Source organism: Arachis ipaensis, chromosome B2 (assembly GCF_059453495.1).
Source record: "Arachis ipaensis isolate K30076 ecotype BB chromosome B2, ASM5945349v1, whole genome shotgun sequence".
NCBI lineage: Eukaryota > Viridiplantae > Streptophyta > Magnoliopsida > Fabales > Fabaceae > Arachis > Arachis ipaensis.
This window is the reverse complement of record NC_142437.1, coordinates 3338178-3364940: the sequence shown is the minus strand read 5'-3', so window position 1 is coordinate 3364940 and position 26763 is coordinate 3338178. Positions and strand designations below refer to the sequence as shown.

The 26763-nt window shown below is 34.1% G+C and overlaps 3 protein-coding genes, 1 long non-coding RNA gene and 1 pseudogene across 5 annotated transcripts in view; 3 read left to right on the top strand and 2 right to left on the bottom strand.

Moving 5' to 3' along the window:
• The window catches only part of LOC107626596 (putative disease resistance RPP13-like protein 1), a 184295-nt gene that overhangs the window by 24967 nt on the left and 132565 nt on the right, over window positions 1-26763 (bottom strand). The gene's annotated exons all lie outside the window — the stretch shown is intronic.
• On the top strand, window positions 10000-12374 carry LOC107626595 (uncharacterized; annotated as a pseudogene).
• Window positions 14477-17949, top strand: LOC107622783 (HhH-GPD base excision DNA repair family protein). The gene is made up of 7 exons (XM_016324820.3): window positions 14477-15254; window positions 15627-15686; window positions 15771-15890; window positions 15962-16059; window positions 16325-16872; window positions 17184-17290; window positions 17670-17949. Exons 1-7 carry the CDS (start codon window positions 14784-14786, stop codon window positions 17757-17759), a joined length of 1494 nt encoding a protein of 497 aa, XP_016180306.1. The 5' UTR covers window positions 14477-14783; the 3' UTR covers window positions 17760-17949.
• LOC107622792 (DUF2996 family protein) lies at window positions 18802-20552 on the top strand. Of its 2 annotated transcripts, none has more exons than XM_088503407.1 (5): window positions 18802-19217; window positions 19274-19426; window positions 19539-19741; window positions 19943-20012; window positions 20278-20552. In XM_088503407.1, the coding sequence occupies exons 2-5, from the start codon at window positions 19318-19320 to the stop codon at window positions 20430-20432; spliced, it is 537 nt and encodes a 178-aa protein (XP_088359533.1). In that variant the 5' UTR covers window positions 18802-19217; window positions 19274-19317; the 3' UTR covers window positions 20433-20552. The 2 variants fall into 2 exon arrangements, with proteins under 2 accessions (XP_088359533.1, XP_016180317.1); XM_016324831.3 differs by having other exon boundaries at window positions 18823-19164; window positions 19342-19426.
• Window positions 20862-22458, bottom strand: LOC107622800 (uncharacterized). The gene is made up of 3 exons (XR_001616278.3): window positions 22334-22458; window positions 21592-21895; window positions 20862-21505 (listed from the first exon to the last, which is right to left on the bottom strand). It is a non-coding gene; the product is annotated as an uncharacterized LOC107622800 (long non-coding RNA).

Genomic DNA, 26763 nt, shown 5'->3' with positions numbered 1-26763 from the left:
GAAAACTTCCAGAAAACTCATGATTGCAGATGCTAAACAAAGGCAATAGCAATAGTGTTCAAGAATGAGTCAGGAAAAGAAAGATATAGTTGAAGAAATGGGATTCGGTGCTCTGGCACATGTCCCGGAAATGAATGTCTCTCACGCCCTCTTGAGAGAATTGATTGATTGTTATGATGAGTATGATGGATGCCTGAAAACTCTCCATAGAAAAATATACATAACTCCTGCCAAGGTAGCAGATGCGCTGGGCATAATCAACGACGTTAATACACTTTCTACTTCCTACTTATTTTCGGTTCATTGCTCCCTTTAATTCGGTTCATTGGTGAATAGAAAATTAAACTGAGCCTTTTTGGTTGATTTGTTGCTATTAAAATATTGTAGAAAATCGTTTTCCTTAAAAGGTTGATTACGGCAAACTGAATCCGGAAGACAAGGTAATATTTGACAGCCTCAAAAATGTTACGTTGGCGACTTTGACAAAGTCTGTCCTGGATATGAGTGTTGAAGGGGAGGAGAACCGATAAAAATTTTGGAGGACTTTTGTCGTCTTTATATAGAGGTGCTTCTTGCAGCCGACTACGGTAAGCGTGGCCTCCTCGATCCATAAGCCGCCTATGTTTCATGTAGACAACATCCAAGAATGGGATTGGGCAAAACATATGCTCAGCTTCTTGAGGAAGGGAATCGAAAACAAGAGAAAGGGAAAGAAACAGTCCGTTGACGGCTATGTTTTCATTTTGATGCTGATTTACTTCCATGAGACCAAGTTCCCTTGCTTGTATGGACCTGATGCTCCCCTGCCACCGTGGATGGCCCATTGGACAAAGAAGATGATGCTTGATCGAATTTCAGAGGAAGCAAAGGACACATTGGTAAATTAAACAAAAATTTTCTCCTAAAATTTTGTTTCAGATGCTCCTAAAATACATTTCTAACTAAATAAGCTTGTGGTTTAGGTTATAATTAATTTATTTCTCCTAGTTGCAATTGTTAGTGTGTTCATTTGAATCCTTGTGCATGCAGAAATATTTTTCATGCTGATTAAATATTTATCTCATTTTATTCACCACATGAATCTTGTTCAGTTCAGTGGGCTTGCTCATTTTGGTTCACCTGGTTGTTAGTGTATTCAATTGAGTCCTTATGCATGCAGAAACGTTTTTTTTATAATTAAATATTTATCACGTTTTATTCAACACATGAATGTTGTTCGATTTATTGGAGTTACTCATTTTGATTCACTTGATTGATAGCATTTTCAATTAAGTCCTTGTATATGCAGAAATATTTTTCTTTATTATTAAATGTTTATGGCATTTTATTTAGCACATTAGTGTAGTTCGTTTAAGTGAGGTTGCTGATTTTGATTCAGTTGACTATTAGTGTATTTGGTCATTAAATAAGTTTCTATTTTAGGGACTTCTGTATAGAAAGAAAATGATGAAGGAAAAAACAAAAAGGAAGGAGTTAGACAAGAAAGGAAAAGGGAAGAAAGACAAAAAGAAAATTGTTCATCTGGATTCTTCTTCAGAAGAAAACACATTTTTCGAATCTGAATCCAAATCCGACAAAACACTGTCAGCAAAGAGAACAAGACAACATAGGGTGGTTAAAAAATGAAAGCTTGTTGAGATGGATTCAGAAACAACAAGAGAAACTGAAAGCAGTCCCACAAATTTAGAAAGCAAAAGTGAATCCGAAAACCAGTAAGTTTGATCTTCATATTGGTTTCATCTTACTTGTATTTGCTTAAAATTGTTCTTATGCGCTTGTTCTTATGTATTGCAGAGAAGAAGAAATTGAAAAAACCCCTCACAAAAAAAAAGAAAACAACCACAGAAGGTGATTAAAAAACAAAGCAAAAAAAGGAAGCATGTGCTGACAGATTCAGAGAGCACAAGCAAATCTGAAAGCCAATAAGTATTGGGTGATTGTATGATATTCATCTGGTTTAGTTTTGCTGTTCTTTGCTGAAAATTGTTTATGTATGCTTGTTAAGTAAATTACAAATGTGATATTGTTCAGTGGAGTTGGTCAACTTGATTCGTTTGATTGTCAAGTGTTCAGTTGAGTCTTTTTTCATGCAGAAATATTTTTCTTGATGATTGAATGTGTATCACTTTTTGTTCAGCACATGAAATGATTTTGGTTCATTGGTCTTTGTAATTTTTGTTCACTTGATTGTTAGCGTCTTTACTTCTCCATTTGCATGCAGAAATATTTTTCTTGATGATTGAATGTGTATCACGTTTTATTCAGCACATTAACTGCATTCGGTTTAGTGAAGTTTGTTATTTTTGTTCACTTGATTGTTAGTATCTTCAGTTGGGTCCTTTAGCATTAGAAATCTTTTTCTTGCTTATATTTGTCTCCGGTATAAATTCGATGTGTTTGTCTATGTTGCAGAGAAAAAAAATTGAAAAAACACCCATAGTAAAAAGAAAACAACCGCAGAGGGTGGCAAAAAAAGAAACCAAATCTGACAAGGAGTAAGTTTCTTGAATCATATTTTCTTTTATCGATGCTTTCGTTTTAGGTTCATTGATACTTATTTTATAAATTTTCAGAACTGAACAAGTAAAAGGCAGCGCTGCAGAAAGAAGAAGACAAGCGTTGGAGATGTTAAGAGAAAAGAGATCAAAGAAAAAAAATGATGGGGCTCAGACAGCAAACATTGCTCCAGATTAGTTTGACTCAACGGAGGCGCAAAATGATTTCTCTGAGACGTAAGATTCAGTTTCTTATACTGAGTTCTTTTTCTTTCTTTGCTAGCTTTTGCTAGAACCTCTTCTAATTCCTCTGGATTCACTTATTAATATTTATTTATCTTGCTTAGACTACCAACTGTAAATCTGGGTAGCGAACCTCTCTTACAGACTCAGGCGAGCTCTACACCGTCTGTAAATGCCCCGGACAATACCAGGTAAATTAGTTCATTGCAGGCTTTACTTTCGGTTCAGTGGTTCCCAAAAATGAATTTCATGTGTTTCTAAACCTCTGCTTTTAATTTTGGTTTCTAATTTTAATTTGTTATCTTTGTTTTTAAGAAAAATACCCCGAAAACCTCAGTAAAATATTTTAGAAAAAAAAATCCATCAAAGAAAGAGTTTTAAAACTCCACAAGTGTAAGTTAAAAATATTTATGTTGCTCTTTTAGATTTAGGTAATAATTTTTGTTTAATTAATCACACGGAAATTGTGTTTAAATGTCAGTAGCGCTACACCTGATTCTGAAATACAAATTATTGAGGTTCGAGAAGAAACTCGTTCTGAACCTTTGGAAATGTGAGTTTTTCAATGTGCAGATTTCCATTTCTCAGAACCAATTCTAATTATTTAACATTAACTTCTTCCTTGTTTACATTCCGTAGAGCTCTTATTGCATTGTCTCTTCCAAGTTCTCTCAAGGAAAAGTTGATAAAAGATGACTTTATCTATGTCCCTCTGGAAAGTCAAACACAACCAACTTCTGATAATGAGTATGTTGCATATAAAATTCTTTTTATTAATTTTAATAGAAAATGATAATAATTTGGGATCATTATTAAACTGTTTTCTGTTTAATGCAACAGCCCTTTGGGACAGCAACAGCAGCCCTGCGAAAAAGCACTGGCACAACAATCGGAACAACAAAAGCAGGCTGCTGAGGAATCTTCCCCAAGGAATACGGAGCCAGAACCTCCAATGAATGTGTAAGTTTTAATTAATATCAACTTTTATAATCTTCTGGTCTAGCTGGTAATTATAATTCTTTTTATTAGTTTTAATAGTACATGATAATAATTCTGCGTTGTTACTGAACTCTTTTCTATTTAATGCAATAGCCATCCCAAAGAACAACAGCAACCATGCCAAGAAGCTAAGGTGGCACGGCAATTGGAAGAAGAAGCACAGCTTGATTTGTATTTTATGCTTGTTCAAATCTGCATAATTTCGGTTCACCACATTGTTTCATTTTGGTTCACTCTATTGTCTAATATCAATTTTGTTCAAATCTGGATATTTTTAGTTCACCACATGGTTTAATTTAGGTTCACTACATCATTTAATATCATTTTTGTTTAATATCATTGTTTTATATCTCTGTCATCTTGTAGTGTTGATCGTCCTAGGCAATGGAAAAATGATGTGCCTTTCTTCAGCCTTGGGATAAGTCCCCTAACATCTCAACCAACTCCCCCTCTCAAATAACAGTGACTCAACCAACTCACCCCTTTGAGCCTACGGTTTCAGAGCTTGAAATCCTGGAAGAGGCGGTGGTAGATGCTAGGGTGACAGCAGCATTGAAGTTTGCTGAAGCAACAACTGTCGATCCAACCGTCACAGCTGCTGAAGTTTACAAAACTCCGAAAAAAATAAAGAAATCACGGAGGAGTTGATCGAAAAGTGTTATCGTTGGATGACACATGTGAAACAGACCAAAGATAGTAGCAACAAATATGTCGCCATATTCGTCTTGAAGCATGAGGCAAATTACGAGGGGCTTAGACAACATTTCATGTCTATAATGCCCAAAGAACAGGTGGAAAGCACGGTAAATTCTTTGCCAATTCCGTTAACGTTAATGATTTTTCTAAAGACTCTTATACATTATATCTCATAAATTTTGTTCCTGTAGGTGGTCACTATACATAACATGATTCTTAACCAAATAAAAGGTCACCGGTTTTAGGAACAAATATACATTGTGCCGCTAGATATTGTGGTAAGCTAAATTTCTTATTCCCTGTTGATTGATGTTTATCGCATTTTATTCAAAACATGAATGGAGTTATGTTCAGTGGAGTTGTTCATGTTGATTTATTTGACTGTCAAGTGTTCAGTTGAGTCCTTTTGCATGCAGAAAATATTTTTCTTGATGATTGAATATTTATCACGTTTTATTCACCAAATGATTGGTGTTCAGTTCAGTGGAAATGTTCATATTGATTCACCTGATTGTTATGTGTTTTGTTGAGTTCTTTTGCATGAAGAAAAATTTTCTCTTGATGATTGAATGTTTATCACGTTTTATTCAACATATGAATTATGTTCGGTTCAATGGTGTTGGCAAATTTAGATTCACTTGTTTGGTCGTTGGTGATTTAACTAATGTTTGTTTTGCAGATGTTTATGTTAGGAAACTACGGCATGGACTACACTGATCCAAATACTAAGAAGGCCTATCGGTTCGATATCGATCAGTATGCCCACCAATGTCGTTTCCTTGACAAAAGAAAATTTGCATCGTATCCATTTGTAAGTTGTCATTTCTAAAAATTCTTCCATAATTCTCTCATTTGCTATTGTTTCGATTGAAATATTCTATCATTTTTCCAAACTTCAGCTATTTGTGCCGATCTGCAACAGAGGGCATTGGTGGTTGTGGATTGCTGATGTCAAGAAAAAAGGCATTTTATGTCCTTGACCCTGTAAATAGGAAGAAAAAAGATATACCTGAATCGAGAGTGAAACTGAACAAATTTGTTGTAAGTTATTTTGTTGTAAATTATTCAAACATGAGTAGAATTCGGTAATTGATTGTTTATCTTGTTTTATTCAAATCATGATTTGTTGTCGGTTCAGTGTAGTTGTGATTTTGATTCACCTATTATTATGTGTTCAGTTCATTGTTGTTGCTTCTTTTTATTCACTTTTTCTGTCCCTTTCAGGGATTAATAATTTTTCAGATGAGGGTTTACGCTGGGGCGGAACCCTTAATGGAGGACAGAGAAGGAGAAGAAGCAGAGTATATCGCGCTGAATGGCCAACGAACAGAGTAAAAATCTTTCTCTTCTATAGTGCTATTTTTAATGTGTTTTATTTTGTATACTATTAATCGTATTATACTAAATTCTTGCTTAGCTATGATTGTGGCATATACATCATGAAATGGCTTGAAACAATTGATCCTCGAAATATCAAAAGCGGGAAGAGATATCGATATAAAGCTTGGACACAAGTAAGTACTAAGTAGTTTCAAAATTAATGCAATTCTTTCATTTCTTATTTTGGTTGGGTTCATTTCTTATGTAACTAATTCCTTTCGATTGAAATGTAGAAAGAGATTGATGGCTCAGGCAGGAATATGGTCCGAATATTCTAATGCATGAAATGAACAAAATCAGAGACCAAGTGATTCGGGCATCTGAAGCAATAAGACTCCTGAAGCCATCTGCTGCCCTCTCCAGCCCTTTTTGTAAATTCTCATCTGCGGATTTAGATAGTAAATAGGATATACTATGATTGACAGGTTGTAAAAAAGCAAACAATGCTTCTTTCAATGTATATATGTGAATATTAATGTAAATGTTAATGTATATAACTAATCTTAATATCAATGTATATATCTAATGTTAATATTTATATCTGATTCAAGATGCATTACTCCTTGTCCTGTTGGTCTGATATGTTAATTTATATATCTGTTGGAACTATCTGGTTGCTGTTTTGTTCCAGGTTCACAGTGAATGGAATCAGGGTATTTATCAAGACATTAAGAACCCCAAAAATACAATGAACAAAAATTAATACACTAGATGAACCGAAAAATTACATATATCAATATAGCATAGAGCTAATTATAAAAAAATGTTTCTATCAATATCAAAAACACTTGAACTCTCTGACATAGCACAATAAATTGACTATTCAATAAAGAAAAAAGTGACTTTTGAGTAAATAATTTCACAAAAGCTAATATCAAAAACAAAAAAAGTGACTATTCATTAAAGACTAACAACAGTCAGAAATTAACCTTCCTATAACTTCAGTGAACCGAAATTTGCTCATGGATGAAAAGAAATTTATATTAATAAAACCTAAAACCTGTATAATCCTCTTCGGGATAATTCATATCCAGTGCATTGCAAAAGTTGGAACTTGACTGAATCGTTGGTCCGCCGTCTAAAAGATTCAACTGTAAAAAGAGAAAATAAATCGTATATTAGCAAAATGCACAAATCAATGTTTGCCTAATCGAAAGCAAATCAATTTTACCTCGCTTGGAGCTAGCTTTTTCTTTGTGGCATTTGAGACCTTTTTTTCAGGTTTGATCCAAGTCTGTTCTTGGGTCGGCCTCTTGTTCTGACACGTGGAGGGCTTTGAAGATCGTTCACGTCGCTCAATGTCGCTTCTTCGTGGGATAACAAATCTTTTCCTTTGCTTCTTGCTTGATATTCTTGCATCTCAGCCATGACATTGTCAAATCTCTTGCTTCTTGGCTCCAGCAGAGGCTCGTCTTGGCTGCTCTTGATGTGTGTGTGCCTCCTCTTTATGTTCTTGCTCTAGTGCTCCAGTATGTATTTTGGTGCCACGTTATCTACTTGCTCGAAGCTTAGGACGCTCAAAGAGTGGCGGCACAGTATTCCCCTTGACTTGAACAGCAGGCATTGACACTTTACCTCTCGTGATACTGCATCGTAGGTGACGAAAAACTTGTTGAATGTGGAGTTAGAAACCTGCTCCATCACTTCGTATGTTGTGAAACCTAGAGTGGAATGCTTTGATCTTGTGATGCAGTTCACCTTTCCTCTAAATTGAGCTTAAACTTCCCTGAACTTCTCATGGGTATAAACGTGCTGAAATTGAGCCTCTATTGCTGATTTTGTTGTGCACGGTATCAGGGTGTGAAAATCTGCAGAATCGAATTCTCTCTCTCTTTGCTCTCTGCTTGCTAGGCAATTGTCGTATTGCTTCACGAATTGACTCAAGGAGCTGTTGTGTGTGATAAACTTGTTGAAAAATGCATGCATGCTCTCGCTCCTTTGTGTGCTTTCCATCCAGGCCCAAAAGTGGTGATCCAGGTAAACTGGAACCCATATATGCCGATCCTCATACAACTCTGCAGAATGAACCGAACTGATTAGCTGTACTAAACCGAAAGTGTGCATGTTTTCACCCAAAAAGGTAAAGGCATGAAAATAATCCAAATTGAAACCTCAATTACCAGAGAGCCACTTGTTGCCTCCTAAGTCGTACATTGTGAGGAAATCATTCCAATTTCTGTCGAATGCATCTTTTGTGAATGAGTTCCAAACGACGTGGCTCATCTCTTGTTTGATTTTTTTCGTGTCGCTTGTAGCCGTTTAGTTTGTTTGGGATCTTCTTCATAATGTGCTAAATGCACCAATGGTAAATTGTTGTTGGCATGGAAAACTCGATGGCCCTTTGCATCGATGCGCATTGGTCGGTGAGAATGTCTTTTGGTGGCTTCCCTCCCATGCAACGGAACCAACACTCGAATAGCCATTTGAATGATTAATGTCCTTGTTTCTCATCAGCGCGCATCCGAGAAGTGTTGACTGACCGTGGTAATTCACCCCCACAAATGAACCAAAAACCAGATTGTACCTGCATACATGGACAATCTCACGGTTAAATGAACCGAAACTTGTGCATATAGTGAACGTAAGTACTGAAGTTGGGTGAACCGAATACCTGTTTATGTTGTAGGTGGTGTCGAATGAAACCACATCTTCAAAATACTTGCATGCAGCCCTGCTTCTTGCGTCGGCCCAGAATGCATGTTTGATGGAGTGATCGCCTTCGAGGTTGAGCTCGAAAAAGAAATTTTGGTTCTTCTCTTTCATTCTTAGTAGGTACTTCCCGAATTCTTTGGCATCATCTTGTTCAGAAACATTCCATACTTCCCTTGTGATGTAATTCATCACATCTTTTTCTATAAAACTGAGTTCCCGGTGACTTTCGGCTGCTGCTACAAACGATTGGTAAGTTTTGCTCGGTCTAATTCTAGCTTCCTCGTTGGTTTCGATGGTTCGACGCACAAACATACTTAGCTCATTGTGTTGTTTGAGCATCTCTACACGGTCTGGATAGCAAGGGTGTGAGTGCTTCAAAAAAACTTTAAAAATTGTCTAAAGACTAACATCCTTCATTATATGTACGTAGATTCTGGCTGGACAGTTTAACCCGGCTGAGGGGTTTGTCTTCAGAGTTGGAGATATCTTGGATTTTTACCTCCCCTCTCTACTGCATACGATTAGTTGATTCTTAAACTCGTCTCCCTTCCGAGTCATGTTCTTTATTTTTGTAGAACTTTCCGACTTCTTCTAGTGTCTTGAAAATCATCCCCACCTTTGGGACAAACTTTTCATCCACAACACACCTGGTCTGCATAATGAACCGAAAACATCACTATGGTGAAACAATTTTATAGTTCTCAGTTGAACGAAACATAATTTAAAAACGTCATTATAATGAAACAATTCTATAGTATTAAGTGAACAAAACATAATCCAGTATATAAAATCAAATTCAAAAAGCTTTCTGCATAACGAACCGAAACAAATACTCATGGTGAAACAATTGTATACTACTGATTGAACGAAACATAATCCATTATACAAGATCAAATTCGAAATACCTCTTTCTACAATTTAGATTTTGTCAATTCAATTCAATTCAGATTCAGAACGCATGCGTCCATTCAATTCAATTCAAAATAGAATTAGGAATTGCATTCCATTGAATTCGATTCAAAATTGAATAATCCAAACCTCATCAGCTTGATTCGTTTCAAAAGAATAATCCAAATCGCTCTCATTCAACTTATTTAAAGTTGAATCATTCATTGTTTCGATTTAGAAGTCCAGATCGAAGAAGAAAACGAAGCTTATTACGTTGAAGTCAATGCAGGTCAATAACGGAGAACGCGAACAGAAAAGAAGAACAACAACAACAAGAACGAAAACGCGAGCAGAGGATAACGACAAAGCCTATTACATTGAAGTCAATGCAGATCAATAAGAAAGAACGCAAACAGAGAAGAAGAAGAAAGCAAACACAAGCAGAAACGAAGGTTTAGTTTGCAGCTTTGTTTACGTTAAGCAAAGTAAGGTTGACGTTACATGTAGCGCATAAATTACAAACGATTTGGAGGTTGGAGGAGGCGCGTGAATCAGTATTTTTTGCTTGGATGTGGAGCATTATTGAATATATTATGCATGAGGCGCGTGCCAATAGACTTGTCCTAAGCTTAAGTCTAAACTCTAAACCAAACCAACCAACTAACAGAAACCAGATACATAAATTACGGGGGCTCAAACACTCAAATAATCCGCAAAAAAAGTTATGTACAATGGGCAATAATGGCGATACAGTGATCATGGCGGGAGTAAAGGTTTTGAGGAACGCGAATTCTCATAAGGTGATTAAGAGAGAAATGTGGTCAAGGGCATCAACGATATCCGGTGCTGTCCTGGATATCATCGAAGACGCAGAGAAGAACCTGAAGGTTCCACGAGTGAAGTCATGGTTTCAAGGCATTAAAGATCTATGCTATGAGTTAATTGGTGTTTCAGAAGAATTTGAGCTACTGCAACAGGCGAAGAAGTTACACTTTCTAGGCCTCCCACTCCTCCAACGCCGCAAGGAGGGAAACCGTGAGGCGAGCAGCATCATTATTCGTGACTTTGAGGACTTGATTAAAGAAGTCAGCGAGTTGCAACTTAGTTCGAGTCCGAATTCAGTACCCAACGAGGCTGAGCAACTTGGTTCGAGTTCGGATCCAGCACCCGACGAGGCTGAGCCGGAGCCATTAGATCTGCATTCGCCCGCAGTTCCCTCAAATGACGAAGAACCCATGATTGGTCGAGATGCTGAAATTCAAGACTTAATTAGAAAGTTGACTAAGGAATCTCATAGATGCATATGTCTTGTTAGAGAAGAGGTTGGAATGGGAACGACCGCGCTGGCTCGACATGTCTACAACAGTACTCAAGTGAAAAGTAAATTTCATTTCATGGCATGGGTAACTGTCTCTCAACAATTCAATGTGAAGCGAATTGTTAAGTCTATGCTGGAATTCGCTCCTGAAACACCAGAGAAATACGCCGGCAATGAATTTGAATTATTGAAACTTGAGCTTCATAAGTTCATAGAGGACAGGGAACTCCTTCTTGTTCTGGAAGACGTCAGCAACCTATATTCGAACCACTTGTCAGATCTAATGAACGTGCTTCGTAGTTCCTTTCGCAGAATTTTGATTATCTAGAGATTCTGGACGGGAAGGCGAGGGCGCCTTGAAATGCAAATTGAAGAAAGAAATGCATGAATTTATCCAAGATCTTGCGCGTAACGAATGCCGCATAATGCTTCCTGGTGAAGAGTCCGGAGACAACGACGCTGTAACAGAGCCTGCTCGTTATCGTCATTTTACCCGTCATTGTACCCTGTATCTTGAAGATCAAACCTCTTTCCTAGATTCAATTGACAATGGAGGTAAACTCAAGGCAGATAAACTACACACTCTAATGGTTTTGTCCAAGTTTTCCGACATGGATCCAACAAATCTTGCCAACAGTCTACCTCGTATGAAGAGGATCAGGGCGTTGGATTTGAGCGATTGCCCAATAGAAAAGCTTTCATTGAAGGCAACTGAACTGCTACATCTAAGGTACCTTAACCTGTCTTTCAATCATAAGCTAAAGAAGTTGCCTTCTGAAATAAGTAATTTGCTTAATTTGCAAACTTTAAATCTCAACGGATGTAAAAGTCTTCAGAAACTGCCAGAAAGTATAGGCAAATTGATCAAGTTGCGGCATCTTGAGATTCTCTGGACAACAAGCCTTAGCTACCTACCAAAAGGGATTGCAACCTTAACCTTGTTGAGAACCTTAAATCGATTCTTCGGGAGCAGTGGTGGTGCTAGCAGAAGCAAAGCATGCAGTCTTGGAGATTTGGAAAATCTAAACAATATCGAAGGATGTCTTACCATAGATGGATTGGGTGGTAAAAGTCGTAAAACTGAAATTTCTGAAGCTACAAGAGCTGATCTAAAGAACAAGGAAAATCTGCTTGGCTTGGAACTGTGGTTTTCTATGGTAGGATCGAAGGCCAACGATCAAGTCCTACTTGATAGCTTAGAAGCACCTCCTCAATTGCAATCCCTTGGAATATTTGACTACGGAGGAAGTTCATTCCCCAACTGGATGATGGAATTGAACAAACTAACACACCTAAAGCTTCATAGATGTAGTGAATGCAAAGTTTTGCCCCCTTTAGGGAAACTCCCATTCCTTGAATCACTTGAGATCACGAATATGCCTAATGTGAAGATAGTAGGTGTCGAATTTCTGGGAATAGGATTAAACCATGAGGATGCTGTCAACGAAGGCTCCTCACCTGATGCAGTTGCATTTCCCAGATTGAGAAAGCTTCACTTCATAAAGTTGGATGAGTGGAAAGGATGGACTGGAATCAATGTTAATGGTGGAGACAAGAAGATTATGCCTCAACTGTCTTCTTTGTCAGTTGTAAACTGTGAAAAGTTAGAATCACTTCCTGACTACATAAAGAAGAAGGAAAATCTGAAACCAGTTATTGAAGGATGTCCTTTGCTACTAGAAAACTAAAAGGCGCAAGAATAGATGAGGAGCTTGGATTTCAAGAAACAAAGCAGATTAAGGTAAGCTATTCTTCAAACTGTCCTATGGTAAACATTGTTGGAGCTAATATCTTCTATTAGCTAGCTATATTTCTTTGTCAAATATGTGGACTCTGCATGGCATGCAACTCTGATTTCATAGTTTCAGTTTGCTTGTTATGCAATTTAAGTACATTCATTTTAAGTTAACACTTTAGAGTCAGCAATAATTTTTTAAAAAATTATTTTAAGTTTGCTTTGTTTATTTGAGTTTCTGTTTTTGTTGGAAGACTGGTTCTTACTGCCTGCTCTAATCTCAAAATTGAACATTTTTTTAATTGATTAATTTTGTTTTCCGCATCACCTTTAATCAGGTCCAGTTTAGTGTGCTTTCAGCCATCCATGGCATTTTTAAAGGTGTTCAAAATCTGCAACCACTGTGGAGTCTCCAAATAATGTTGCACAGATGTGGGTTTTCAACTTTTCTGTGCTTTGTATTAAAAAGGCTCTTAAGAAGTTGAAGATGGAAGGTCTCTGGGGTCTGGTGCCAAAATTAAAGTTCAGTTTCTCAATAAATTGTTTCCAGAGAATATTGCACAGATGTGTGATTTCAACTCAGTTTGGCAAACATCTAAGTTTGATACTATGATCATGATGTAATAAGTTATGGCTATGTGCTAGCATGACTATTGAGTTTCCTATTTATATTCTGTGAGATTTCACTGTAATTTTCCTCTTTTCATGTTTGTGTTCCTCAGAGAACCTGTAAGTTATAACACCATGTCTCTATAATTTCGTAGCATTTTCAGTTTGAAGTAAAGTTGGTGGCTGTTCTGTTTTCTTTTTTTTTTTTTTAAAAAGTAGTAAAATTGGTGTATAGTCGTGTAAAATTTTACATTATTAACCAGATTAGCTAGTAATCAAGTATATTACTAATTTACTATGAGTTTATATATATAACTTGGTAACCAACTTGGGTTGGTCGAGTGGTTAGCTCACTCGTCCGCTTAAGCAAGTGTCGGGAGTTTGAATCCCGCCTTATGCATGCAGCAACCCATTAGCCAGCGGCTCTTAAATGGAGCTCCGGTCCACAATGGATTAGTCCTTAGCTTGTCGAGTTGAGGAATACCGTGGCCAACCAAAAATATATATAACTTGGTGTGTAATAAGTTCTATGCATTTCTTTTTCTTCAAGAAGACAGTCAAGATATTATATTTAATCAGTTTTGGAATATGCTTAAAAAGCTTTTCTTGAGTTCATATTGATATGTGTTTTATAGATGATAGAGGTAATGTGTATTTTGATCTTTAAAATTAGTTTAATGAGTTAATTTTGTTTTTATTTTTTTTTTCAAATAACCAACCTCATTTCTTATTTAAAAAATATGGTTGGATTAAACTTTCGTCACCACCTGCAATTATTTTTATATAAAGTTTATTGTTAAAGATAGTTAGATGAAAATTTAGTCAAATATGTTAAATTATCTCATTATTATCAACTATCAATTATATTTAAAAATAATCGCAGGTGAATTTTCATTCTTTGTTAATGCAGTACTTTTTAATTTTTGACTTTTTGTGTTGTAGTTCAGATGGTGTTTTTTAACAATGTGTTGTGTAATTTTTTTTGTATGGATACCACAAATTTTAGGGTTAGATTTGTGATTTTTATTTTTTTAAAAAAACTTACAAATCTAAAGGTCAAATTCATCATTTTTTATTTTAAATGTTTTAAATATACGAATCTAAAGGTTAAATTTGTGTTTTAGTAAAAAAATTATTATTTCATCACAAATCAAATTATCTAATTTGTACACTATAAAAATCTCACTCTCAGATTTCTCAAATTATCTAGAGGACATTTTTAAATCTAGTAAACACTTATTAAGAAACATAAAATTGAGAAGTAACAAATGTCCGACACCAATTTAGTCCATCTATCATTCACAATAAATTGTTTAATATGTGTTGATAAAATATAATTCAAAATATTATTATAGTGTAATTAGATTTTTAACAAATATTACTATAAAATAAATTAATCTTTTTAAAATCAATCTATTTCGTAAACCTCTAAAATAATAAAAACTTGTTGAGAATCAAAATGTTTAACTTAAAATTTCTTAAAACTCAGATTCGATCCGCAAATCAACAAAATTTAATCTAAAAAGTGCAAATATTATGGACTTTCTAAAATTTGTTAGGAACCAAATTTAGTGGATACTCAAAAATATAAAATTGACAAGTATTGTATAATATTAATAATAACTAGTGGAAAAAATTGACGATAATCCTGAGAATGATTTATAATAATTCAAATATTGGGGGAGGGCGCCCTACCGCTCTGCATAGCTCTCCATCTCCCAAGAAGTTGTATCACAGTTCATAGATTGCATCATGATTATTGATTTGAATGCCAACAACATTGGATAGAGCTGTTAACCCACTTCTGAGTTCTGCATCACAACTGTTTGTTAAAATGTCTCAGAGGAACAACATGGCCAAGGCCACTGTTATTAGGGTCAGCAACAGAAAAAGGAAACAAACTTTGGTGGAAGAACACCTTCAACTACAAGACATAGAGGATTCAGCACCTTCTTCTTGCTCCTCCTCATTCACCAAAGATGAGATTCACAAACTGAGGCTAGCCTTGTTGGAATGGTATGACAACAACCACAGGGATCTCCCATGGAGAACTTCCAAGAATGCTTCCAATGGCAATGATGATGAAGAAGAAGATGAAGAGGTGCAAAGGAGGGCTTATGGTGTGTGGGTTTCTGAGGTGATGCTTCAACAAACAAGGGTTCAGACTGTTATTGCTTATTACAACCGTTGGATGAAGAAATGGCCCACTATTCATCATCTAGCTCAAGCTTCTCTTGAGGTACTATTCCCATCACTTATCTTTCATTGGTTTTGATTCCTTTCTTGCTACTTGCTACCCTTTGTAATGATGTTAGTTAAATTGCTAGAGATTTCTGCAATTCGAATGCTATTTTCAGTTATGATTGTCAAGTTCTAGATTTTTTTAAAAATTTTTTTTTTATCTAGTTATCATGAACATTGCTCAAAATGTTGTAGTTCCTCTGTTTGTTTATATCTATCATTGTTCACTCTTTTGTTAATGAATTATTTTTATGTGCTTTGGATTACAGATATCAAATTACCTTTTAATCTTTTGAAAACTGAGAAGCATTTGTTGTAGTTGGTAGACTAATTGTATCCTCCCAACACAATTGGTACCATCTTTGTGCAGGAAGTAAATGAAATGTGGGCAGGTTTGGGCTACTATCGAAGAGCTCGTTTTCTTTTTGAGGTGATCTTTCATTACAACATTTGATTTTTCCTTATACCAGTATGTGCTCTAAGCTTTGAAAATTGTTTCCCTTCCTGCTGTTAGGGTGCGAAGAAAATCGTTGCAGAAGGAGGAAGGATTCCTAAAATGGCTTCTATGCTACAAAAGATTCCTGGAATTGGGGAGTATACAGCCGGAGCAATTGCCTCTATAGCATTCAACGAGGTTGGTAGGCTGTTTCTGTGATTTTGGTTCCTGGAAACTTGTAATTGGATACTCATGGATTAAATTATCAGGCAGTACCTGTTGTTGATGGGAACGTCGTAAGGGTGATTGCTAGATTAAGGGCCGTTTCTGCTAATCCAAAAGATTCAGCAACTGTTAAGAGATTTTGGTGAGTTTTGTGAACTTCACGAACAAATTATTTGTGTCATCAAAGAATGCAAACTATTGCGTAGAAGGTGACACATGTTTTAGCTTTTCAGTTGTATGATTTTTTTTCATTAACTGATCTTTAGACTAATGTGAGAAAATGGAAAAATCGAAGCATATTTTCATGCATCAAATCAAATTCTCAACTTATATGTTTAGGCTTGTATTTCTTTTTCTTTACTATCTTTCTTTTCTTTGTTCTTTGTGGGATTGATACGGAGATTAAGGAAAGTAGCAGCTCAGTTGGTCGATCCTCTCCGACCAGGGGACCTCAATCAATCCCTGATGGAACTTGGGGCAACCGTGTGCACGCCTTTGAATCCGAGCTGCTCATCATGTCCAGTATCAGAATTTTGTAAAGCATTGTCAATTTCTAAAGAAGATACTTCAGTAGCGGTAACAGATTATCCTGTAAAGGGCACGAAGGTTAAACAAAGATGTGACTTTAGTGCTGTATGTGTTGTTGAGTTACTTGGAGCTGATACAATGTCGGACGAAAAACAGTCAACAAGCAAATTTATTCTTGTCAAAAGGCCTGATGAAGGATTGCTTGCCGGTCTATGGGAGTTTCCATCTGCCTCTTTGGATGGCGAAACTACTTCATCGGCTAGAAGAGAGGCAACAAATTTCTTCTTGAAAAATGTTCTCAAAATTGACACCAGAAGCAAAAGGAATTGCAATATTGTTCTGAGGGAAGATGTTGGGGAATTCGTTCACATTTTCAGTCACATTCGCCTCAAGTTGTATGTCGAATTACTAGTGTTGCAGTTGAAAGGTTTGTGCCTATCTATCTAGCATTGCAAGATGGTTTTGGTATTTTAATTCTCCAGTAAAAAAAAATTACCAGTACTCCTTCTCTCTAAAACTTAAAGAGATTTTTTTTTGTTCCTAATAATAAACTATAAATGACAGTCCATAATCTATTACACAAATTACTACACTTGAAACTTAGTCAAGTGAATTGGTATTTGACAACTATATAAAACTGCTCTTGATTAAGTGTTTTACTTGCATATATTTTGACTTCTGTGCACATACAGTACTTTTAAATTAATGTTAATTACCTCTTGATTTATTTTCTAATAGGAAAAGTAGAAGATGTGTTGAGAAGCCATGGAAATGAAACTACAAATTGGAAATATGTTGACGGCAATTCGCTTTCAAGTATGGGGCTAACAACCAGTGTAAGAAAGGTAGCTTGCTGAGACTCCAACATTAACAAAATCTTTTCCAGTAGTATGATATGAATTGGTCCTTATAAACTAAAGGATTTATTTTCTATACATTGTCAGTGTAAAATTTTTCACTAACATCCATTTATGTATTGTTATATGAGAAAAGTGATTTTATATTGAAAAGTCTTACAAATGCAACCATCTAAATGGCAACAATATAAAACTCTTTTACAGCATTAGTTTATAACATAATTAAACTCTAAAGTCTAAACTAGAACTGATATAAATAATTGTGCACTATCAATTCAGTTAAGAGACATCATTTTAAATATTTTGCTTCTAGTGAGTTAAGGATTGAACTTAAAAGTTTCATATTCTTGATGCTTTATATATGCAGGTATACAATTTGGTTCAAAAGTTCAAGCAGAAAAGTTTTCCTTCTCATGTGCCTGCTAAGAAGAGAAGTAGAACAACCAAAAGAACATAGTCTAATACAAGGTTGAAAGCATGATTCAAACTTGCTACATTGTGCTTACCTAAATATAGCAACTGTGAAATATTTTTCTCTTGTATTTTGAGAGTTCATTGCTGAGGTGCTTTCTTTACATTGTAACTTTTGTTCAGCAAAGAATCAAGAGGACAAACCTATTTGACATAATTTATTCTATAGTACCAAATATTACATCTTTCTTTCAAAAAAAAAAAAAAGGTAAAAGAAACATCTCTTTCATTATTTTTCTAGTCTAATGGTATAGAGACTTAAGGTATTAAAATGACACATTTAACATGAGTATAAATCTTCAATATTTAAACAAACTTAAGAATCTCACCCAAAAAAAAAGGGATTAAACTAGCTGTCCTATAAAAGTAAAAAAATGTATATTATAGAGTGCAAAAGGTGAAGAGAAAATAGGATTTTTTTTTTTCTATAATAAATTATGAAAAATATTTATTTTCACCAAACCTAGTTTCCAGCTTTATTTACTGAAATGCACTTTTTTTTTTTTTTATTTGGGCAAGTTCATCGCACCCCACGGCGAACTCTATAAAAATTAGCAAATTTGCCTTACTCCCCGGCGTCCAAATACAAAAAAAAAATGTGCATTTCGGTAAATAAAACTCAGAAATAGATTTTGGAAAAATAAATATTTTTCATAATTTATATTAGAAAAAAATCCAGAGAAAATATGAGATGTTCGATTAAAACTAATTATAAAATTTTAACCAACTTTTCAACCGTGCAAAAGATTGTTCAAATCAAATAGTGCATGTTTTTTGTTGGATTTTTCATAAAGTAAAAAAAAAAAGAGGGTTAAAATAACTATAAGAGAAACATGTGGATATGGGGAAAAATCTCCTAAAAAGAGTTAAAAGGAGTTTTAGTTTGTCTTGGCAAGTTCAATATGCGGTTGAAATTAACTCAACACACATTCATTCTTTGTCACTACTCTAGTTTTGTACTCTAGTGTTTCCAACAAGTTTGTTATTATTTGTTAATTTCATTTTTTTCATATAATATTAGATAGATAGAAATATAAGTCGTAAAAATCAGTGGTACATATTGTTTCAAAAAACCATGTGGATCAGAGGATTCTTTCATTTTGTTCCTCCCACTCTAGTTTCTATTTTTCTCACTAAAGCCATCATCAACAAACCAGTGACAACAAAAAGAAAATGGTTGGAGATTGAATTAGGGAAAAAAAAGGAAAGGAAAAAAAGGAAGCATTTAACATAGGAGAATAATGCAAATGGCAATTTTGTTAAGAGGAGGAACACTTGGTGATTCTAGCTTTCGTTTGTGGTCATTAACTACTTCACCTTCTTCTTCTTCTTTGCATGCTTCTAAGAATTCCATACCCTCTTCATCATCATCATCAGCAATTCCACCTTTGGTATGCTTTATACGAATCAATAAAGAAAATTTTGATGTCTTCTATTGGATTGAGTTTATGGAATTTATTGCACATGTAGTTACACCTTTTTTGATCCTTATTATGTTAGTTTTGGATTAAGATTATTCCAATATAAAAGTTCACTTTCTTTTAATGTTTGATTTTCTTTTGTTGCAGATTGTAAGTAAACTAAAATCAGCTAACAGAAAAAACAAGATCACATGTTGTTCTGCTGTTCAAGAATCATCTACTACTACAGCAGGTGTGTTCATGCATTAACACAATAAAAGCTATGGTTGAATCTTTCTTTTATTTATTAATGATTAGTCTAAGCAAAAAACTCTAATTTCATTTTATCATTTTTATGTTCATAGCTACTTCTGAAACAAAGGAGTCCGAAACAAAAGAGGTAAAGGCAGCAGCGCCAAAGGCTGAGCCAGCGAAGAAGCCTCCGGCTAAAGCACCGGTCAAGCCGCTACCTCAGATGATGGAGGAGGATGTGATCCCTTCACTTAAAGAAATACTTGAAGCACAAGAAGATCTTTCTGAGATTGAGTTGGTCTTTAAGGACAATAAGGTTAGTAATGTGACTATATGGCACCTATGTTATTGTTCATATGAGTGTAATATAATGCTACATGACTAGAACTATTTGTTAGTAACATTGTCAAAATTCACCAAAATTCAACTAGTGTAGTTGATTAAGATTGTGCTCACACCTTGCAAAAATTTTCATGATTGATTAAATCTTAATATTTGATTGTGTCTTGATTGACAGTTGGAAAGTTCATTCTTGAAAAAGGGAAATCCATATTCATTTTGGGCCTTCTTTCCCACAGGCATAACTGGTAGGTAACATTTTTTTTGTGTCACTGGAAAAGTGTAGGGTTATACGACTACATTTTTTAACTGCAGACTTAATATAAATACATGGATATAGAGACACAAAGTTATGTTTAGAGTAGAGATCAGTATAAAGAATAGTAACTTTTAAGACGAAAATTTTGTATTTCTCTGTCTCTGTATTTATATCTTGTCAAAGTTATCGAATGTTGTCTTCTATTAAGGAACATGCATATGTAATATGATATTATTTATTTTGGCTTGGAACAGGTCCAAAGGGGTTTTCATTGTCATCATATAACTCAGGACCAAGCACTGTTGAGCCATTTCTTGTTGATGAAAAGAAAGTTACTGCAAAGCTCATAATCTTTTGGGTTGAAAAACGTTTGGCAGCACAGGGTATCATTCCTGTATGGAAAGAATGATTAATATCTTCAAAATAGTGAAAATTTTTCATTTTCATTTTGGTTGCAAAGTGATGTAACAGACAATTTAACATTCTATTGTCCCTTGGGCCTTGGCTTAATAAAAAACTATATTGTATATACATGTGTTTATGGTAGGACATTTTGATTTAATCAATGCACAAGATTTTGATATTTATTTAGTGAAATCCATGTAAGAGAACATATTCTCCAACAGAATACTATCCATGTAAGATAAAACGACCATCAAGTACTTTAAATTTTGGCAATTGAATAAGTTTTTCATATTAAAATCAAAATTATTGGAACAGAATATGCTTGTGACACTTGTATAATCAATAATCTTGAGAAAAATAGAGTTAAGATTATTGTAGTTCATCATTAAGAGAGCTCCTTTATTCAGGTCAATAAAAATAGACTCCAAAAATCTTTCAAATCATAGACCTTAATTAGTAGCATTATAAATAGAATATAGATAACATAAAATGCACCCAACAAAATTTCCAAGTCCATTTCCATTCTCATAGAACTATAAAACTTGAGAAATACTTGTGTAATCCTAAAGTATATTTCATATGGTAACATTATCTTAATTCTTAAGATCAATATCCAATCTCAAATCTTGCATTCAACTGTGGTTGGTTTTATCAAAATGATAAAACCAGAATTCAAACTCAGTGGTACCTTCATAAATTCCATCAGTTACACGGCCAATAATGTTGTTCAAAAAGTTGTTCTCTCTCAAAACCATCAAATGTTTCAGACCAGGCCAACTCAAACTCCAAATTTACTGTCACCATAACTACCAGTTGGTACTATAAAACACAAATTCAGTTGTAAAATCTATGCATATCATGTTTAGCTAAACTCTAAACATCAGCGAAAACAGGAATTCTGAAAGTTGAAAATGTATATTTGACAGGAAATTGATTACAGAATGCAGATTCAGAAACCTATCTGACAGATCCTAGAACTTGCAATGTATTATATTGTCAACTGTTCCATGCTTCCAGCTGCTTCATCTATCTTAACAGCACCGACTTGAACGCCTCGCCTCCATGGACAAAAACAACCTAGTGTATCATCATTAGCTCAATAAGTATTCCAAGATAATCTATTCAACTATTACCTAGCTATGAATTTTCATTTCTTCTCTAACCTTTGCCCTCTTCTGGTCACCATCGGCATCATCACCATTGTCCACGAATCGGGGGGATGCGTCCCGGCTGCTGGAAAACCAGAGTACATTGACTTGTTGCCGGCTCCCACAGATGCAGATGGTCCGGAACAGGTATATAATCTGGGCCCACGCTCAGCATTGCTTCCACTTCTGCCTCTCCGAAACCCCTTAAACAAGCTACTACGGATCTTACAATAGCAACTGTGGTATCACGAGTAACCCTATAATGTACCATATTTTGATCAGGGGCTATCACTGTAAGTTCTTGTACCTGCTGAGCCATCTTAATATACAGAAAAGTAATACACAGAAATCAGAAATCAGGAAACTACTATTACGCTGAAACAGAACAGAATCAACCAATTCTTCAAATCAAGAAGAGATAAAAAAGAAAAAATATATTGATAACTGATGAATGTAGATAATTATAATAAAGAATTTTCTATAAGTTTTTCAAGATTCTGTTTCGAAAGATCTTTGAGAATCTTCAAAGAAGAGAGACACAATTTCAATAATATTGCAGCTGCTGAAGTTGCAGAAAATGATTATCGAAGAAACCCTTCTCACACAGCAACAAACCGAGGAAACAAGATAAATAAAAATCAGAACTAGGAAAACACCCTAAGACATGCAAGAATTGTGAATTTGTTAAAAAGGATTGTGATCCTTTAAGCTGATTTATGAGATCATGCAGACGAACAGAGGAAAATTCTTAGCATACCTAAATTTTGAGATTCGAAGACGAACAGACGAAAACGCAGAAATATTGAAGAAGAAGAAGAAGCAGCGGAGAAAACGGTTGGACCACCGTGAGCAGCAGCAAAGAGAAGCAAGGTTCTGAAAACCGAACCGGTCATCAAACCGCTCTAACTACTGATTTACTGGTTTATAAGTTCAACCGGTTTGATCGTGGTTGAATCGAAAAAACCATTTTATAATAAAATAGTGAATAAAATATAAATAAACACATGAAAATATAATTATAGTCTAATCTAAACTTCAAAATATTATTCAAATTAAAAGTACTACATAAACCAGAATTATTCAAAATTATTCAAAAGTACTAAACATGACCAACAATCCAACCCAATAATCTCAACTCTCAAGTTCACAACAAACAACATCCAAAATTATTCAAAATTATTCACAATTATCCAACAAACAACAAAATCCAGTTTAGTAAACAAACCAAAATCGAATTGAAAATGGGTCCTTCTGTCTGTTTTGTCACACGTTATGGACTCAGATTACATGACGCTTATGTGGCATGAGAGTGAGTACGTGTTGCAAAGATGCTGTGAATGGGGCTGATGTGGTCCGTTGTAGAAAATTATGGAACATATTGGTCTTTGTGCACTAAGACGACGTCGTTTTAGAAAACATTGTGCAACGCTTCATATGAGATATGCCAATGATGTCTATATCAGTCATAGACAATTACAAGAAGCCCTAGTCCTTACGTTTTTCCTCCAAAAAATACAACGCTTTGTTTCCGTGTTGTCGTCGTTGCTGTTCCGTGAAGCAGTTCTATTAAAGCTTAGTTATTCTATCTGCGTCCGCCGTGAAAAGTGGTAAGTACATTGTTGTTGAAACTTTCTGCTTATACCGTTTATTTGTTATACAAGTCGTATGATGGGATTTTTGGGAACTGTAAGTGAGGATAGTAGCTAATTAATTGTAGGGTTAGTTATTTTTTGGGTATTGTTTAGTGAGGATTTGGAGATTTTATTAATAATGTTTGGTTTTGTATTTGGTTTTGAAAAAATGTTACAGATAGATGATGTATTCGGTGTTTTCGTGTTCTATTATGGGAGCTACTTTTTAAGGGTACCTACCGGTGAGTTAGTCTATTTTTATGGTCAAATTGAGAGATTTCCACTCATGGATTTAGATTTTGTCAATTTTAAAGATCTGATCACGTTGTTCAAAGGACTAAAATATCAATCGTATAAAAAGATTTACTGGTACGATCCAAAAAATAAAGATATAGACAGAGTTGCATATATTGAAAAGGAATACAAGGATCAACCAAATACAACAGGCTAAGTTGAGAAATAAAGACACGCATGAGTTTTATATTTTTTTTTATCATACTGTTAATTGACCTCATATCAAATAATACTTGTAAGAAAAATAATAAAGTTGAGGAAAAAGTTAATTCAGATGAGTTGAAAAAAATGGATAATTTATTTACTGAAGATAATAGCAATGACAATAAAAAAGATGAGTTGTATAAACTACCACCACTTAATTATGAAAATAAAAATGAAAATGGTGAAGATGATAAAAAAAAAAGTTACTACAAAGCTCATAATCTTTTGGGTTGAGAAACGTTTTGCAGCGCAGGTATCATTCCTGTATGGAAAGATAGTGAGAATTTTACATTTTCGTTGGGGTTGCAAAGTGATGTAACAAACAATTTAACATTCTATTGTCCCTTGGGTCCTTGGCTTAATTAAAAACTATATTGTATATACATGTGTTTATAGTAGGGCATTCTGATCAATGCACAAGCCTTTGATTTTTCCTTTATTTAGTGATATCCACGTAGGATGAAACAATCTTCAAGTACTTTAAATTTTGGCAATTGATATTTTTCTAATAAAATCAAAATGCGTCACGATTATATGTAATTTGGTCATGACTAGTGTTAGAAAAAATTTTTTTCAGAAATTGATATTATAAAAAATAGAACAGATAAAATTTTTAATTATACTAAAAAACAACAGATTCTTAACATCATTTTTAAAACATACTTAGTATTTTTACATAAAATTTGACTTTAATATTTACAACAAAATATGACCTATTAATTTTATTTATTAGAATACTTATAAAATAACATACTCAAGTTACTAAAATGGAATTCTATTTGTGTCACATAGTTTAACAAGCCTAAAAAATTTTAAAGTTATTTACATAAAACATCAAGTCCTTGTAGTAAAGGGTTCACCAACACAAACAAAATTAGAACGAAACTCATGAAATTGGATTAGGATAAAGGCTCATATTTGAAAAAAATAAAAGAATAATAGAGTGAATTTTGTAACTCAGTGAATAAACAGAGCATCTATAACTCCACGAGAGATATTTATATAAATAATTAACTTTTAATCAAAATAAATTTACTTTAATAACAATGACAAAAATATACTCAAACATAATGATAATTACTTATAGACATCAAATAATCAAACTTTTTTATTTCATATAAATATAAAAGGAAGGTTATCTAATTCAAAAAAGTCAAAATAACAGACAAAAATCACACTTAGGTTTTTTTTTTTTTTTTGTAAATTCTGAAACAGACATGCTCTACTGATTTTATAAACATGAAATAGGCAAGTACTATTTTTCATTCATATGGACTTAAAAGTACAATTATATACTAACATGGTACACCAAGTCTAGCAATTACTACCGCTAGCTGCAGTTTCTGTCACAGAACCTTCCAAAATATTTTGACATAAAATCATGATCAAGTTAAAGTTGTCAAACAAATTAATAAGTGCATCATCAAATCAATGCTAACTTTATATTCAAAGTGTATATGCAAGATAATATTTACATTATAATCTAATTTCTCAAATGACAATTTTATTAATTTCAACACAAAATATTATGTCTCAAGTAAAATTTTCTTTGTAAAATATTTAACATAAATATCATATTGACAAATAAGTTAGTAAATAACTAAATAATAAATTTTAAAATTATTTTTAATAACTGAAAAATTAATACAATGCTAAAATTTAATTATAGATACACAGTTTATTTACAGACTAAAATTCAAAAAAAAAATTTATACTCCATAGAGAGTAGTTCTTTTGAGAACTTAATATCACTTAACATCAATTGACATAATAGAACTTATATACCCAAAAATTTCAAATTCTATCTTATTCTAACTCTAAACTTTCGAATTTATTAATACCCATCATTATAAATATGCTAAAAATAAAAAATATAGGTAATTATCAAGCTAAAGATCATTTTAATGTCTTTGAAGGTTATAGAAGATTTAGAGAAGAGGAGTTAAATGTATGACCTTCTTTTGCTTGAATTAATTAAACTTTGAAACTGGAAGTCAAACTATATTTCTGTTTGAACTGTGCAGCGAATTATTTAGGAGACAATTTCATTTTGTCTTATAAATTTTAGAAAACAGAACAGAATCAGAAAGGAGAAAATTGACACAGTCATGTATCTTGGTTCAGTTGTCTTGTGCAATGCAACCTACATTCAATCTCCACCACAACGTTGGTGGAATTTTCACTATAGTCAAAGTATTACATACACCAATTCCTTAGGATTCACATAATCCTATCTGGGCACACAAGCTTTAACCTAAACTTGATTTATTTATGCTAATACCTAAACTCTTCACACGAAGTGCTTACCCAACTTAGCAAGGGGCACCACTAAGATACATGACACAAGACAAAAAATACAACAAAAAAAAAATTTGAAATCACTCTTGGTTTTTTTTTTTTAAGTGTTTCTCTCAACCTTTTTCACTCAATGGTCTTTTCTTGATACCTTTTTTTTCTTTTTTCTTTTGCCTTTTACCTCTCAAAGAAAATAAAAAAAGATATACATTAAAACTGAAACACAAAACAGTACAACAAGAAAGAGATGATGAATAACAGCTTTAACTCTATGAATTGAACCCAACAAATGAACTCAAACTTTGTTCTTCATCTTGGCGGAGTGTTCTCTTTAGTGCAGGTGCAATACTTCCAAAACTTCAAACTCAATAATGAGGATTCACTCTTTGCTCTTTCTCTCAGGTTCTCTCTCCTTGAGTCCCCAACCAGAAACATTTTTCCTTTTGTACCTTGTTTTTTGTCAACTCCTTGGACCTTGAGCTTTCATAGTTTATCACTTCTCTTTCTTCAATCAACCCCAAAAATTAGAGATTTTAAGATTGAGTCAATTTCTTTGAGAGGTTAACAGAGCATCAAAGAAGTGCTTTCTCAGTGACAATCCCAAATCCGCATCTTTGATAATGTGCTTTGGCCATATCCGCATCTTTGATAATGTGCTTTGGCCCCAAGAAACTATTTGAGCCATTGATTTAAAACAGATATGATTTATCACCAGTTTCTTCTTCTTTCCAAAAATGGTGTTACAGAGAGTAGGAAAAGAAGT